Raw genomic sequence first — 15,282 nt, forward strand, 5'->3', positions numbered from 1 at the left:
ATGTGGCTAAGGTGACAAGGAGAGCCATGGCATTTATCACATTTATTTTCCACTTCTGGATACAATTCAGAAAGTCTAGACTTAGAGAAATGCACCCTGTGTATGACCTTAAATTGAATAAGTCCAAGATGAGCACAGGAGGTGGAAGATCGTACCCTCGCTATAGCCTGTTCCCAAGACTCCTCATGTATTCGAATTCCTAGTTCTCCTTCCCATGTACACTTAAGCTTAACATTAGAGTCCTTACTAAAAGACAAGATAGCATCATAGAGTTTCGAAATGGTTCCTCTGTGATGAGGAATAAATGATAACGTCGTTTCTCACTGCTGTTCTGGAGGTAAAGAGGGGAAATTTGGGAAACACTTGGCAACAAAATTTCGAATTTGAAAATGGCGAAACAAATGGGTAATAGGGAGATTGTAACGAGAAGACAAATTGGGAAAACTATTGAAAACACCATCCACATATAAATGTTTGAACTGTTTTATACCCTTGTCACACCACACGTCTAAACTGAAACCAGATTTTGAGTGTGTTAAGAACCACCTAATTATCCAGAATACTTAAAACAGCAAGGATGGAGCGTACAGGGTCAGTCATATATAATAACAAGTCATCCGCATACAATGATACTTTATGTGCAATTTCATTACGGATGATTCCCCTGAATACAGAAGGAGGTCTCAATGTAATAGACAGAGGCTCGATGGCAATGGCAAAGAGTAAAGCTGACAGAGGGCAACCTTGACGACAACCACGACCCAGCGCAAAATAATCAGAGTAAACATCATTAGTTTGAACACTGGCTTTAGGGGACGAATAAAGAAGCCGAATCCAGGAAATAAATTTATCGCCAAAACCAAATTTCTCTAAAACTGCAAACAAGTACTCCCACTCCACCCTATCGAAAGCCTTTTCAGCATCTAAAGAAATCACAAGTTCAGGAAATTCAGATAGATGCTTTGAGTAAATAGCATTAAAGAGTGTACGGGTATTAAAAAACAATTGTCGTCTCTTTATAAAGCCATTCTGCTCTTCAGATATAATTCGAGGAAGCACATCCTCTAGGTGAGATGCAATTACTTTAGCCAATACCTTTGCATCGGCATTAAGCAGAGATAATGGCCTGTAGGAACCACAGGAGGTTGGGTCCTTGTCATTTTTGAGAAGGAGCGCTATGGTGGCTTGTGTGAAAGTAGGTGGTAATGAACCCGTTTCCAAGGATTCATTAAACACAGACAAAAGCAATGGTGCAAATTTACCAATAAATGTTTTATAAAATTCAATTGGAAACCCATCTGGGCCTGGAGCTTTATTAGGCTGCATAGATGTAATAGCTTTTAATACTTCTTCAACAGATAATGGGGAGTCCAATTGCCCGGCAATATTAGTACCAATAACAGGGTTTGAAAGATTATGAAAAAATTCATTCATTTTAGCTTTATCCGTGGGAAATTCGGACTTGCACAACAAAGAGTAAAATGTTTTAAAGGTAGAATTAATTTCCAAGGGATCTGTAGTGATATTGTCATAAGAGATTTTAATACTGGGTATCACATGTGAGGAGGCATGACGTCGTAACTGATGTGCCAACAAGCGACTAGCCTTGTCACCGTATTCATAATATGAACCACGACTGCGTAGTAATAAGTGCTCAGCCTCTTTGGTTGACATAAGATCAAATTCTGCTTGCAAATCAAGCCGCTGCTTCAGTAATTCTGGAGAAGGGTTCAGTGTATAACTTTGATCAAGGTTACTAATTGCAGCTATAAGTTCTTTAAGCCTGGCATTAATCTTTTTATTAGCACGAACAGAGTAAGAAATAATTTGACCTCTCAGGTAGCATTTAAGAGTCTCCCATAGCAGAGAATATCAAACAGAATCATTTTGATTTAAGGACAAGAACTCCTCAATAGAGCTTGAAATAAATTCACAACATTCTTTATCCGCCAGAAGGAGGGAGTTAAATCTCCAAAGTGGAGGACTACGTTTATAGGTAGAAAGTTGAATATCCAATAGCAGAGGTGAATGATCAGATATTATAATACCAGAATAGTCGGAAGAATTAACACACGAATTAAGAGTTCTGTCGATGAAAAAATAATCAATCCTGGAATAAGACTGGTGGACCTGGGAGAAAAACGAAAATTTTTTGATTGAAGGGTTGCGAAATCTCCATGGATCAACAAGATCATTCTGTTTCATAAAATCTGAGAATGTTTTAGACATAGATGATGGAGTCAAATTACGAGGAAGAGATCGATCCAAGATTGGATCAAAAACACAATTCAGATCACCACCAAGGATAAGCAAATGAGTATTCAGAAAGGGGATGTTACTCAACAAACTATTAGCGAATTCAGCACCATCAAAATTCGGGGCATAAACATTTACCAACAAAACCTTTTTCTGCATTAGGGTATCAGCAACAATGATAAATCTACCATTCCTATCAGCGATAACATTGGTCGAAGAGAATTGAACTTTCTTATTAATGAGAATGACCACTCCTCTAGCTTTCGAATTAAAATTTGAATGAAAGACCTGACCTACCCAAGGGCAATATGACCTATAATGATCCTTAATGTGAAGATGAGTCTCCTGTAAAAATGCTGTCAGAATTTAGACGTTTCAAGATCTCTTAATGGGGTTACCCATACATATTCCAACTAATGAATCTAAGAGGCATGCCTGACCCAGCAATGCTGGGGTCTATATTGCCATTAACCATTCATAAAAAGGAAGAAGAAAAGAACCAAACCAAAATGCCAGTGGCCATGAAGAGCTGAAATGGGACAGCCTCCCTCCCCAACCCTAAACACAAATACACCCCAAGTCTCCACAGAGCAGAACAAAGGAGACAGCAGTGTACCCCAAAGTAGCAAAAATGATTCACCAATGTGACTGGACTAATTGGAGTCCGAATAAAAATAAAAGCGAGAGAGGGGAAAAAAAAAAAAACAACCTCTCGCCAACTTCTCTACAGTATAACAGTGTGCGCGTAACATTAAACATGTTTTTTTTTGTTTATTTTTTTAAAAAAGGGAAAAAAGAAAAAGACCCCCCTCCCCCACCCAAACAAACAAAAAAAAAATCTCACAGTACAAAATATGATTTCCTCAGATGGAGAACTTTACAACACACCAAAAGTGCATAAAATTTAAAAAAAAAATTAATTAATTAAAAAAAAAAACAACAACCAAAAAAAGATGACAGAAACAAAAAACAACCCAGTCCTGTGCAAATCAATGCAGCAAGCTTGGAGAAGATTGTGCTGGACTGGTCTGAAGTTCAAGAGTATATTATATGATTCAGTTTCATTATATAACAATGAAAATAAAAGGAACCAGCACACCAACAGTACAATAACTAGCACAACGGCCTAAGAAAACAATGCACAGATGGCGTTAAACCTAACGAGAGTGTGAACCCTTATTAGCATTACAGCATCAAACTGAGGGGCTATCGAGGCTCACCCAGAGATCAAAGTTTTGACATAATCACTGGCCTCCTCTGCTGAAACAAAGTCCTTCTCGACACCCTTATATGTGATGCGGAGTTGCGCTAGATGAAGCAGGCCATACCGAACACCTTCAATGCCACGGAGTTGCTGCCTGACAGTGTTGAATGCAGCACAAGCCCGTGCCACCCTGGCGGTATAGTCGGGGCAGACTGAGATGGTCCGGTCTCTAACTTTAATCTGTCGGCGTTCTCTAGCACGTTGTAAAATGTCAACACAGTCAGTGTGGTAATGAAACCTGCATACAATGGCTCGTGGACGGTCGCCAGGCTTCGGTGCGGGTTGGAGGGTCCTTTGCGAACGATCCAAAAGCGGCTCCTTCCCCAGATCAAATGCTTCTTTTAGCAAGGAGGCTACGGCAGCAGTGGTGCACGTGTCAGGGCCCTCCGGTACTCCCACTATCCTAACATTGTTGCGCCGCGACCTGGACTCCAAGTCTTCACACTTATTTTCCAGCTTGGCTACATGAGCTGTGAGGCCCTTGATAGTGTTTTTCATCTCAGCTATATCATCAGAGTAGACAGTAAGTGCGTGCTCCATCTCCTTGACCGTACCTTTTAGCTCGGACACGGTAGAGTCATTGGCAGCTTTATCGATCGCGTCTTCACCGCCTGCAGGTCGAACTTAATGGTAGACAAAGCATCACCCAGAGTGTCCTGAAGTTCCTTTTTAAAGATGTCGGCGATATCTTTCCTCAGCGAAGCCAACAGCTCGACCTTGAGAGCCTCAATATCAGGATTAGCTTGGCACGAGGGTCCATGGTAGTCCATGGTAATATTATGTTGAAGCACAGTACACAGTACGACGGCTCACTCGAGGTATTCAACATACCTCGAGTGAGCCGAGGTATGTTGAATACCTCAACATGGTCGCGGTTTGCAAACTAGGCCTCAGTTGTGTTTGAATCCGGTTGTTCAGTCTGACGTCACTAGCCGTGTCTGGGTCTAAACTCCGCTGCAGGTCCATATATCAAACGATCACTATGGCATTACTGAGAGTTGAAAAACTGTCTTTAGTCTTTCATCTTTAATAAAATGATCAGCGTTCTGCTCTACCAGGTGTAACAACTGAGTTTAACATCCAGGCATCCATGAAAATGGAATTTATGACATTTAACAGAGTTAGAAGTTAGCAGGAAGTTAGCTCGCTAGCTTCCATGTAAATACAATATAGCATGTCCTGACTGCGGGGTTTTGGAAACAAATTAAAACGTACAGCTCTGTTATCACTTCCAGCATAAATGAAGACAGAAAACTAAACAGCAGTGACGTTTGTAGGGTTACTGAAGTTGGGCTAGCTGGTATATAATGATGTGCTACGTGACCGCTAGCGACACAGCTATGTTAGCATAATATAAACAAGCTAACTTTTTTTCCACTCGATAAAAGTTACCGTGAGTGTTCTCGGTGGTCAGGAACAAATGTAATCGCATGGCAGGATGCTGTAAAAGGACCAAACTTCAGCCAGGAGAACAACTGAGATAATCCATCCATAATACGAGGTTAGTCATTCATATACTGCTGCATGGGCTGGGCTGTAGCTACATCCTAAGGTTTTAAAAACTGAGCTTAAATAAATGATTAGCGGTAATAAAAGCCGAGGGAGGTCAACGGTGATCACTGACTGTTTTAGGAGCTTTTTGAGATCAAATAGAAGAAAATACATAACATTAAACATGTTAACAACACAAAAGCCATATTAAACGCAGACTACTTTAGACCCGGAAGTAGGATTCGTCGCGTCATCACTGAACAACCGGATAGAAGTAGTTTTAACATTTTTTGCTGCCATTTTACGCAGGCCCGAGTAAAACTTCTCAACAAAACAATCAACAAACCAAAACAGGACTGGAAATATAGCCGAAAAGCGCGAATGAATAACAATTTAATCGAAATCGGCGGCAGCTCCCAGACTCGCGTCCTACTCCATCAAAGCTCTTCCGGAAGTCCATGGTAATATTATGTTGAAGCACAGTACATATTACTGCTCGAGGCTCTTGACTACGGTAGCCGTAATGCTCCGACAATCGTGGCTATCTGACGGACAAAAACCATACAAGTTCCACATCACTGAAGTTGCACCATTTTTACAAACCAATTCTGGTTCATCTGTTTCATTCGACGATCTGCTTTTGTCCTTCTCATTCTCTGTTGCCGCCATGCTTTTTCCGCCATGTGCCTAATAAAAACAAAGGCACTGCGCATGAGCGTTTTACCCATATTCTATCGCGATGTTTCATTTTTTTATCATTGCCTAACACTGTATTACTGTGAACGGTATAATATGGCCCAACCCTAGACGGTATATTTTAGAAATAGCTGTAATCTTGACTGCAGCGATAGTCCTCCACTATCCTATACTATAGCATTTAAATAGATGATATCATTGCCATTTATATGTTGAATACTGCCCTACTTCTCCATCACACCATGTGCATTAGCTCTGAATTCACAGGCTTTAGCTCTAGTTTGTGATGACAGTCATCATTCTGCTGTGTAGTATGATCAACACCTGCTGCAGGGGGTGATCAGAACAAGAGCTAGTATCAGCTGTAGTCAGAGGTGGTGAAGATGGAGGCAGTCTGATTGTAGGATGGCGTCTTCGCTGTACGAGCAGTTGAATGATGGTGGACTGTGAGAAATGGGCTTTGTATTGAAATTTATTGTATTTATTTTATCTGTATTGAAATACAAGGTGGGCAGGGCTGCAGCTAGTTGGACATTAATGGATTAAATGGAATGGATTAAACCTTAGAAATAAAAGCAAGCAAACTGTAGACTAGTAAAACAGTCACACATGGACATTCTTAGACGGTTGGAGTAAATTCCTGTATATACTGACTTCAAATGCTGTTTGTGTGTGACTGTTTTGTTGTGTTACAGTTGTCTGACGAAAAAAGGAGTCGGTCTTCTGCGCAGGAAAAACCCTTTAAATTGGGACTCCTGCTGATATTTCCATACTGAGAGGATTCTCAGTGTTTTAGCAGTGCACAGGAACAGCTTGGAAGTGAGTGGTCATTGGTCATCACAGGCTAAATTTATGTTGTACGTGTTTGGTCATCTGACAGAAAAACTTGTATTCTGGGCTTAACTCACAACCTGATAGCCCTGTGTTTTGTTGATCTCACCCTACAGTAACACACATTTTAAAAGAAGATGCAAAATAAAACAGTTTCTTGGTTGCCTTCTCTCCACTGAAGACTATGAAAGCAATAATTATCTTAAGCTGACTTCCGTTGGCATATAAGTGGTGTTCAGAAGAGATTTGAGTCAGACTGATTGAGGAGCTGTGCTGCTCTAAGCCAGGGTCTATTTGTGTGATCTCTGAGGGGCTGTTTTAAAGTCCCTTTGCTCCACATCCAGTCTTGTGCCCTGTGTATTGAATTAACTGAGGGTAGGTTTCTGCCTATCGGAGCTCTCCATTGTTTGTTTACTACCGGAGTTCGTATCTCTTCCTGTGGTTACACAGACAGATATTCCTAAATTATGGTCTGGGGCCTCGGCTAAGCTGTTTATTTTTCTGTTGCTCGGCTTGTGCTTCTTTTATGCATTTAATGTGTTTAGACTGTCGTTTACAGTGTAAATGCAGACTAGATTTCTTATAGGCTTTTGTAAAATTACAAATGTTGATAAAAGCCAACACTGTGTGGTTTATTGTCTAGTTCCATGAAGAGGAAGGAATGTAATTAGCTAACATGTGTGGAAGGATATCAGTTGAATAGCCAACGGTAAACTGCATAAAGTCACAGTTGTGCCAGGGCTCTAGACTAACTTTTTGCCATGGTTGCACTGGTGCACCTAACGTTTTTTTTCTTAGGCACACCAGCACAAAAGTTAGGTGCACCCAAATTTTTCAGCCGCATCGCTTAACACCACAATTTTATATGTTCACTTTTTTCGTTGTTTTTTTGGGGAGTAATTGCTGACCATACAGACAATATTGATTTGTAAATGATTAACAACACTAAGTTCTTTATTTGGAACCAGAGATGGGCTGTAATCTGATTACTTTTTTCAAGTAACAAGTAAAGTAAGGGATTACTATTGCAAAAACTGTAATTAGATTACCGTTACTTTCCCGTAGGAACGCTGCGTTACTGCGTTACTAAAACCGTGATATTTTTTTTTTTTTTTTGCGAGAATGTCTCACGACAGTGACGTAAGCAAGTGCGACGTTTGTGACAACAGCTGTGTGCAGATCAACAATGGATAATATATCGAGTGCGGGAGAGAGTATGAGCATGCAGCGTTTAAAGCGTGGAAGTACTGACCTTCCTTTAAGTTTGATTCCATAAAACGTGACAAAAACATTAGCATCCATTGTGCGTGGGAAGAAAACTTCTTTTTACAGCGAACCCCCCCCCCCCCTCCTAAACTTCCAAGCAAGCACCGAGTGCGCAACGACGTAATGGGAAATTCACGCGGTCAGTTCTTCAACTGCATACCTGCACCAGGGTAAACCTCCGCCTACCCTACTCCTGCTTTACAGGTGAAAATAGAGCAAAAGGACCGCTGAGTCTTTGATTTTATTTATTTTCTGCTGTGTTTTACTTGCATCTATTTGAAAGAGTGAGTGTAAACACACACACAAAAAAAATTATGTGCTGGAATGTGCAGAAAATAGGTTTAAATATTAAACAAATTTCTTCCAGTCAGAGAATGTTGCATATAATTAAATTTTTGCTTGATGCATAAAGTTAAAAGATTAAAACTAATAAAACAAGTTTTAAAAAGGGACCTTTCCATTTGATTATGATGGATTATGTAGAAAAAGTAGAATTGGGCTGAAAGATCTATCGCTTTATCACCTATTCAGGTTGTAAATCGTGTTTTTAAAAAGTAACTAAGTAATTAATTACTTTTGAAAATAAGTAATCAGTAAAGTAACGGGATTACTTTTTTGGGGAATTAATCAGTAATTAGTTACTGATTACTTTTTCAAGTAACTTGACCAAAACTGTTTGGAACACAGTTCTACAAGAAAGATAAGATCGGGCCTTAACATAAAAGTTATCAATCGTTCTTTTCATCTTTTCTCATTACACACAGCTACATCCACTTCTGCAGTTTTGCACAGTAAAATTTTTAAATAGCTTTAATGCACATAAGTATTTTGTCTCGCGCCAATTATATCGTCAGTTATATTGTTATCGCACATTTTCAAATATATGTTGTGATAAATATTTTTGGCCATATTGCCCTGCCCTAGTAGTTACCATTAACTTAGCTTGCAACACGCTGACAGAAACTCTATTCAGTGTAACTGCAATTACACTGAGTCATTATTGTATTTATAAGTAAACAGATTATTCAGTAAAGGTGGTATTTACTTTTAGCTATAGTGAGATGGATGAATATTTTCAAAAAGAATGATCGGTGCCATATTGTTGCTTTTACGGGCAGTCTAAGGCTTTAGATTGTATTTTCTATTATAGCAGGATATGAAGCAGTAATTTTTCTGGTGTAGATTCTGGTTAGAGTAAACCAGTGCAGGCAGAGACAGTGCAGCTGGAGTATGGCAACCACAGTGAGAGATCCTACGTGTAACAGCTGAGTGACTTGAAAGCAATTTGGCCAATGAGCTGGCTAGAGGAAAGAACCCACAGAACATCTGAAATATCAAATTAAAAGGACAGGGATGGTCCCCTAGTAAGTCGTGGATGACGTCGTCGTCCTGAGTAGATTAAAAGATGCTAAAGTTAAAGATGCACATCAGTGTTTCCTGCTCAAGTAAGTTCTATGTGTGGAAAACGCTGATGTGACTCTGGTGTGAGGGTTGATGTTAATCACTCTGACATTTCGGAATGTGGCTCAAAAACTGTGCTGCCATGTAATACAGTGAGAGGTCAGCAGGCAATTGGGGCACTCTAAATGTACAGTAGAAGAATTGTAATGTCAGAAACTTATGATAACAATCCACATGGTTAATGCTGGTAGACACACTTTTGTTAGCCAGCCAATAGGAATGCAGCATGAAGTGATGTGGAAAAAGCAAAACAGACCCACAAGGGGTGCATGGTAGTAAACTATTTGGGTTTTAACAAAGCAGAAAATGCAGTGAGGTAACTGCAGCAGAAATTAGTTTGGGTGGTGTGGCCTACAGCTGTTCTTGTGACTAAATAAGATGTAGCATGGAGAGATACTGCAGTCTCATGAAACAAATCTCATCAGCCTTTCTAGTGTCATTCTAGCAGTGTCAGCAGAGCAGGCCTAACAGGAAATAAACTTCTTCTAACTGGGGATAGTGAACATAAATCTACCAGTATGGTCCCTGCTGTTTTTAGTCAAATCAGTAGGAGGCTGATGTGAATCTGGTATTTGTCTGACCATTTTCCATAACAGTAAATGGACAACCGAATCATATCTGTTGGTGATCAGCCTTAAAAATTCCTGGTTAGGTTTCTGTGGTGCAATGTAAGTGTTTCCATCAGTGAGGCTGTCCAGCAGGCGTTTAAGGAGATCGTACCTACCTCATTGGTCCTCCTCTTCTCCTTGGTGTTTGATGCTGAGGGGAAAAACTGCTGTGAGATCATTGGTCAGGAAACTCTACTTATTCTGCATGTTTTTGTTTCTGCTTGGTGCGAACTCAGCCATGTCAGCGGAGCCTTTCCGCTATGAGTCATGAGTTAAAAGGCCACCCTGTGTGGCTGGAATACCTCACAACCTGTCACTCCTCCTAAGACTGTTTATTGTCGGAAGCAGTTCAACCTGCTGTGCTGGATTCAGTCAGGCAGCCTCTCAGTATCTGTTTTCTGACCTCCTTTTACTTATTGTGCATTTTCGTGTCAGTTTGTTGCTAAATACTGCAATTGGAGGGACCAGTCATAGCATGTACTTAAAAGATAAAAAAAATGTCTGTAACCACTGTGATATCCATCATTGGTTTCTGCAAGGAAACTTGGTATGTTAGTATTAGTGTTTTGGTTGCTGCCATATTGGCATTTTGGGGCCAGAGGTGACTGTATCTTGACAAAAGTTAAATTAGTGACAAGCTATGTCCAAAACTAATACAAAAGTATTGCATACAAACTGTAGAAGTGCTATACACAGACCCACATATCTGCTATTAAGGGCAGTGTAACCTCTTGTACAGTCTGTGCTGCACAGCAAGCCATAGTGTCTGCCATTAAGAGGTCTACTTCAGAGGCTGAAACTAACAGCAGCGTCAGAGTGGCCACACGTCTACCTTTAAACCTTACTGTACACTCATATTTTAATAGAACTTCATTAAAATTCAGTTGCTAGCCCTGGACCTGTTTTTGCCCCCTGGTTGGGTCACTGGCTGTGGTTTTTGTGTACCTGCGTCACTGGCGATGTCCTCCTGTGTTCTGATGGACTTGGAGTGGCCCTTCAGCTTGTAGCAGATATCCAGAGGACTAATGTCTCCATCTAACTACTTTCATCACCATCTTTAGCAGATGATTGTGAAGTTGGAGTTAATCAAAGAAACTGAGCTAATTATTTTACTCAGATATTAAATGTTATATAGCCAATAAAATATTTGCGGAGGAGAAACATTAACTGTAACGGTTATGTATGACGTTTTGAACTGACTAGACTGTATATAAAAGATGGGCAAATCGGCATTCTTTCTGTGTGGCAAGAAAGGAGGAGATCCCCCCTGGTTATATAAAGAAGCCTGGTTACATATGAGTGATGGCCTTTGGCTGAGTTATAAATGGCAGGGATAGCTCAGTAGGTAGAGTGGTGGCCCCATGATTGGAAGGTCGGGGGTTCGATTCCCCTGAACAGCTACCCTGAGGTACCCCTGAGCAAGGTACTGTCCTTTCACACTGCTCCCCGGGCGCCCAATGGCTGCCCAATGCTTCACTGAGTGAATGGGTTAAAGGCAGAGAGGAATTTCCCCACGGGGATCAATAAAGTACACTTTCTTTCTTTCTTCTTCTTTCAATCCTGGGTAAATGTTCCTGATGAGTTCATGGGCTCAGTTGCTAGTTTCTGTTCTTAGTGGAAACATTGTGGTGTTTATTTAGTAAAACACAATCCTGTGAGAGTCAATAAGGGGGATGAAGCATTGTATGCTATAGTGGACATACAAGTTACTAAACTATGAGTGTAAAGTATGTCAGATCCACCCCATGAGTGTTGCATCTGCTCTGCTCAAGGCTTCACAACAAGACCTCACTAACCAAAGGGTGACAATGATTGTCTATTTAATCATCTGCCACAACTAGAATATACATCTGTGAAAAACTCTGTTAGCTTAGCTGTGCACAGATGTTGGAAGCTCAGTTGTCAGCACCATATTTTCCATATTTTTATTCCATATTATACAAAGTAATTGCTTTGTAAGGCAAGTTGTTAAAGGTCTTGGTTTTGACTATGAAAGAGCACTCTTTTCACTCAGTCAGTATAATCAAACATGTATTCATGTGTCAGCATGAGTGTGGTTTTTTTTAATTTATTTTTTAAATTTTTTTTATTTCAGTAAATACGCTTCAGTATACGGTAGAAGTCTGTACAGTCTGTGGCTATTGTTTTTTTTTTCCCTTTGTCTTTTTTGTGGTGTGTGGAGCATATTTCATATATTTCAGTTTGGTCTCAGACTAAACTTTTTAATGTGTAGTATTTTTCTGTTGAAAAATCTTGCTTATCCTGCAATTACAGATGTAGATAGAAACATTGAAGTTGCATAAATCATTTAGTTTGCCAATTACACTGATTGTTGGTAGGACCAGACATTCATAGAATCACATTCTTTCTGAATTATTATGGAAGCCCATTTGTGCCAGTGTGGGTGTTTTGCTTTGTTTTTTCTTTTTTTGTTTGTTTGTTTGTCGCCCCCCCCGCCCCCCCCAATTGATGTAAAATCATGAACTTTGGACTCTTTTTTTTTTTTTTTTTTTTCCCTTTTCAAGTGAGAACATTTAGCTAATAATTGTGACTTTTACCATTTTATTTAAACGTTTAAAGAAAAAAAAAACAAGACTAGACTGTTAGCCATCGTTATTTTCGCCACATTTCTCAAAATAAGAATTTTAACTTTTGAGATTAAACGTTTTAGAGTGTGTGTGTGTGTGTGTGTGTTTTATGGGATAGTAGTGATATTTTCCTTTAAATCCTTTAAATGTATCAGTTAAATATTTCACTCAAGGGTGTTTAAGAGATTTATGTGTAATAAACAATTTTACAAAAGTATCGAATTTTCAATTTTTCATTAAATTTGGACTTCATCTTGGCTCATCCATTCCCCCCCTGCCTTTCCCCCCTCTTTATCATTTCATCATCCTTGTCTGGAGTAGAGGTTGTGGTGGAGTATGATTATGACGCGCTCCATGATGACGAGCTGACCCTGCGACCTGGCGACATCATCAAAAATGTGCGCTACGTAGAGGAGGATGGTTGGATGGAGGGGGACCTCAATGGGAAAAGGGGCCTCTTTCCCGACAACTTTGTCAAGGTGAGAGATAGATTAGTGTTCATCTATCAACTGGCTTATATCAAATTGCAGCTTGTTTGTTGGAGTAGAGCTAACCGTGTTGTCTATCACACTGTTAGTGATAATCCTATTGAAACTGGGAGCATTATCAGAGTATAGCAGTCTGCTACACAGAAGAATTTTTGTGCTTTATATTTGTGTGGATGCTTTAAGCATCCACACTATTGAGTTCCTCTTGGGACTTCCGTACACTTTTTGGCACTTAACTACTTCCACAATTTTCAGTCGATTTTCACCGTTCAAATTTTAAACTATTCTGCTATTTCTGCTAATGTATGCTATGTCTTTTGGTATTTTTCACTATTATACTTTTTAAAATATTAAGCTTAATTTGTCCCATTGAAATGAATGGGAAACTTCTGCAATTCTGCTAAAATTTGCTTGTTTTCGAAACTTAACTACTTCCTCATATTTTCACGTAGAACAAGCATTCAAACTTTAAAATGTTCTCAAATTATTGGGCTATTCAGGTATTAATCAGCTTTTTCAAATCTTTTACCGTTTTACTTTTATGCCTCTTAAAGTTTTCAGTTGCAAAATTGTGATTTTTCACAAAATACATGCGTTGTTATGGTTGCTATGCACTTGGCTTCCAGTGTGCCACTGAAGGTTTTGCAGTCTTCTCTTCATGTCCGAACAACTTCTTGCTACTTGCTCAATTTTCACTCAACTTCCACAAATTATACATCAAAACGTAGGTATTTTTGCTGGCTTTCCGAAAATGTCACTATCATTGTTGTGGGATTTATAGAATTTTGGCAAATCTCCTCAGACCAACACAAAGTCGCAAAACTCTCCATAGAAAGTCAATGGAGAGCTTGTTCAAAATCACCGCTTGATTTCTGTAATGAGAGGCATATTCCAATCGTCATATCTCCTTAACGAAGCAAAGTTAAGACATAAGGCTTGTCCCAGTATATCTTCAGACACTCCTGACGCTCACAATTCAAGAATTTTTTTCTCACCTATTGCCGTTCTGAAATGAGTTAGACTTGTTTGAGAGTAGGAAATTTGTCCTTCGCTCAGATTTCTTCAGATTTCAAACTCTGGAAATGAACCACTTTTTTCTCTCGTCATATCTTTTTAATGGATTTCCACAGAGACCTGAAAATTTCCATGATTGTTCACCAAAGCCTGCTGTCTCTTACGGTGAAAGAATGATATCGATACTCCAAATAGATTTAGAGTTAGAAAGCGTTGTTTGAGGGCAAGTCAAGGCAGTTTTTGCTTTGCTCTACTCAGTTATGGTGCATTAGAAGTCAAATATCTTTAATAATTCATATTTTAATGATAAATTGTCAACACTTTAAGATTCCCCCATCTCTTCTGAACAAAACGGTGTAAGAATGACCGTTCTAGCCCCTACGGTTAGGAAATTATGGTCATTTGTTTGAGGGGAGTCGTCATTACGAGAAATAGACTGCAAAAATCCTGTGTCTCTTTGTGCTGCGTGCACCTGTTTTGGCGGGAAAAAGTGCACAGGCTCTCTGATTGGTGGATTCAAATTGAGCAGCTCCCAGGCTGCTTGACTGAGCATGAAACTTGCTTCTCTCTCCCTGTGTGTGTGTGTGTGTGTGTGTGTGTGTGTGTGTGTGTGTGTGTGTGTGTGACAGAGAGAGAGAGAAAGCCTTTTTATGGGATGATCTCATTGTAAGATTCAAATTCAATATATTTAGACTGGTTGACTGAATTGGATCTTGTGTGTGTGTGTGAGAGAGAGAGAGAGAGAGAGAGAGAGAGAGAGAGACCCTCTTTAGGGCAGCATCTCATTGTTGGAAAAAATATAATATATTCAGACTGGTTGACTGGCATAGACCCTCTGTGTGTGTCTCTCTCTCTGTGCATTTGTGTATACATATTTGATTTTGTGTGTATCTGTTGGCTGTTCCTTCTTGTTTTTTAAATTTATTTTTATTTCTTTATTTTTTTTTCACAGGTGAATAACAATTAGTTTTGAGGGAACTTAACCATGTTCCGTTTTTTTTTCAGCTTGTCATCTTACATTTTCCAGTATTTTCACTTAAGTTATTACTATTCTGTTCAATCATAGTATTTGTTCTAAATCATTGTTATTATGCTATATTGTAGTATTTCTGCTAAATCATACTATTTCTACTATACTATATTTTTCTTTCTAAATATAGCATTTCTGCTATATAATTGTATTTCTGCTATGTTATAATATTTGTGCTAAACCAGAGTATTTGTGCTGAAACATGGTATTTCTGCCAAATTATAGTATTTCTGTCAAATTATAGTATTTGTGCTGAAACATAGTATTGATTTAAAATTACAATATTCAT

General features: G+C 39.3%; 1 protein-coding gene across 3 annotated transcripts in view; it reads left to right on the forward strand.

Annotated features, from left to right (window-relative positions):
- The window catches only part of cd2ap (CD2-associated protein), a 107,337-nt gene that overhangs the window by 13,432 nt on the left and 78,623 nt on the right, over positions 1–15,282 (forward strand). For all 3 annotated transcript variants that reach the window (XM_082505325.1, XM_082505324.1, XM_082505326.1), the window contains exon 2: positions 12,783–12,940. In XM_082505325.1, coding sequence (XP_082361451.1) covers positions 12,783–12,940 — 158 coding nt within the window. The remainder of the gene's footprint in view (positions 1–12,782; positions 12,941–15,282) is intronic.

Source organism: Aulonocara stuartgranti, assembly GCF_965226115.1.
Source record: "Aulonocara stuartgranti genome assembly, chromosome: 15".
Classification (NCBI taxonomy): Eukaryota; Metazoa; Chordata; class Actinopteri; order Cichliformes; family Cichlidae; genus Aulonocara; species Aulonocara stuartgranti.